The sequence below is a fragment of the Montipora foliosa genome, unplaced genomic scaffold (genome assembly GCF_036669935.1).
Source record: "Montipora foliosa isolate CH-2021 unplaced genomic scaffold, ASM3666993v2 scaffold_410, whole genome shotgun sequence".
NCBI classification, from domain to species: domain Eukaryota; kingdom Metazoa; phylum Cnidaria; class Anthozoa; order Scleractinia; family Acroporidae; genus Montipora; species Montipora foliosa.
In genome coordinates, this window is record NW_027179713.1 from 35,001 (window position 1) to 37,500 (window position 2,500).

At 41.3% G+C, this 2,500-nt stretch overlaps 2 protein-coding genes across 5 annotated transcripts in view; one reads left to right on the plus strand and one right to left on the minus strand.

Annotated features, from left to right (window-relative positions):
* Window positions 1-1,941, plus strand: part of LOC137988171 (uncharacterized) — a 3,641-nt gene extending 1,700 nt beyond the window's left edge. The window contains exon 1 of the mRNA XM_068834221.1: window positions 1-1,941. This exon is cut by the window's left edge and continues 1,700 nt beyond it. Coding sequence (XP_068690322.1) covers window positions 1-1,672 — 1,672 coding nt within the window. The 3' untranslated portion in view covers window positions 1,673-1,941.
* LOC137988172 (ferric-chelate reductase 1-like) overlaps window positions 1-2,500 on the minus strand; it is a 95,813-nt gene that overhangs the window by 30,398 nt on the left and 62,915 nt on the right. For all 4 annotated transcript variants that reach the window (XM_068834224.1, XM_068834223.1, XM_068834222.1 and 1 more), the window contains one exon: window positions 2,222-2,301. In XM_068834224.1, coding sequence (XP_068690325.1) covers window positions 2,222-2,301 — 80 coding nt within the window. The remainder of the gene's footprint in view (window positions 1-2,221; window positions 2,302-2,500) is intronic.

Here is a 2,500-nt window from a genome sequence, read left to right on the forward strand (position 1 = left end):
TAGACTTTTCATCTGTGGGGGAGGTGAAATACTCTCACAGGAGGGGACAACACAGGGCGACCCCCTTGCTATGGCTTGGTACTCGGTTAACACATCAATGATGATTTATTATTTGAGAGCACACTGCCCGGGGGTTAAACAAGCATGGCTCGCGGATGATTCGGCAGGCGGTGGAGTAATCACATCGCTTTACGATTGGTACAAGCTGTTGAGTCAGGAAGGAGAGAAGTTCGGTTACCTTGTGAATGGGTCAAAGAGTTGGCTTATAGTAAAGTCAGAGGAAGCTGCCGCAGAAGCAGCGAGAGTATTCGGTGATGAAGTTAATATCACTATTGAGGGTCAACGTCATCTAGGAGCGGTCATTGGATCACAAGAATACAAGGATATGTATTGTAAGGAGAAAGTGCGTGCATGGAAAGGGGAACTTGAAACACTATCAGAAATTGCTAAGAATCAGCCCCACGCAGCGTATATCGCTTTTACGAAGGGGTTCAAGTCCAAGTTTACTTATTTTCTTCGCACAATTGAGTCATTTGAGGACTATATCGACCCAGTCCAGGAGGTAATCGACGATCTACTACTTCCAACATTCTTTGGCCAGACAGAGCCCCTTCCCGACGAAGTGCGCCAACTCGCTACCTTGACAACGGCCCAAGGGGGACTAGGCGTGCCGGATCTGAGATCGGAAGCACCACAACAGTTTACCGCATCAGCATCAATCACAGCCGCACATGTAGACTCCATAACAACTCAGAGTACCATCATGATAACAGGCGAAAATTCCGTAGAGGAGCTGAAACGTCACCACCAGGCGCTAAAGGCCGAAAGGGAAAAGGCAAAAATGGAGTCGATTGACTCCACCCTCTCCCCTGATCTTCTTCGATTGGCCAATCAAGCAAGAGACAAAGGGGCCAGCTCTTGGCTTAACGCGATCCCCCTCAAAGATCAAGGTCTAGCTCTTAACAAGCAAGAATTCAGAGACTCTCTGCGGCTACGTTACAACTTGCCTCTCACCGACCTACCAGCCCAGTGCGTTTGTGGGGATAGATTCAATGTTGGCCACGCCCTCTCTTGTAAAAAAGGAGGGTTTGTGGCACAAAGGCATGATGGTGTACGTAACCTACTGACATCATTCATCACCAAAGTTTGTAAGAATGTGGAGGCGGAGCCACGCCTCTTACCTCTTGACAATGAACGGATGCATCTTAGAAGCGCAGTTACCAGCTCAGAGGCACGTTTAGACATCAAGGCGGGAGATTTCTGGTCTAGAGGAGTTACAGCATTTTTCGACGTCAGGGTCACGCATGTTAACTCCAAATGTAACCAGAGCAAGCCGACATCCGAAGTCTTTAAAGACCAAGAAGAGGAGAAAAAGCGGAAATATCAGCAACGAGTGCTTGAGGTCGAGATGGGATCCTTTACACCCTTGGTTTTCGGAACGAACGGTGGGATGGGAAATGAGTGCCAACGATTTCTTAAGCACTTAGCAGACAAGTTAGTACAGAAGGACGGTGAGCCCTATAACAACGTCATTAATTGGCTCAGAACTGTCATCTCATTTGAACTCTTAAGATCAGTACATGCGTGCGTAAGAGGGTCCCGAGTACCTTTCCGGAATATAGGAGACTCTCTTGACGATTGCCGGATTAATGTCGCCACCGCCGGCATTTAAATTTTTAATTTAATTTGAGTTTTATCATTATCATTATTATTATTATTTATTTTTACCAGATACATGTAAGATTCAAGTTTGTATGAAAGAGTGCTCAATGAAGTTTGTTATTATTATTATTATTATTATTATTATTATTATTATTATTATTATTATTATTATTATTATTTTCTTTTTCTTTTTTTGAAGTTTTAAAACAGAGAAATACTTAATTGCTTGTAAATTTATAGTTCTTACCTTTTGGAGATATTTTAATGTTTGTAAATATTTTTATCATGGAAATAAAGTGATTATTGGTTATTATTATTATTATTATTATTATTATTATTATATAGCACAGGATTCAACTGAATGCTACGTTCTAATCAAGCTACACAAGGCGAAAACCGTAACCTGTGAGCCGTTAAAATAAAAAATCTATAAATATCTATATATATATATATTAAATAATCCTAAAGAACTATGTTGTGTGTACCGTCCTCTTTCTATCTATTTCTAACTCAAACTGCAACCTTGAATATTATCATCATCATCATTATTATTACATACGCATTGGTCCACTTGCGTACACCAGATACCACTGCTGGGTTAAGTCTGCCATCTTTGGATCTCGCATGTTTCTTTTAAATCTACAATGGATGATTGGAAATTATGTGTGGGATCTAAATGGAAGAAACGTTGCCACAAGAAACCTGGAGCAAAAACAGTGACATAGGGTAGTTACCAAAACAAAAAACACTATTCTTAAGTGCTTAATGGGACAAAAAGTATGCAAGAAACATTGGACAACGAAAGGGCGACCTCCAATCGAGAAACAAATTAGGGTCA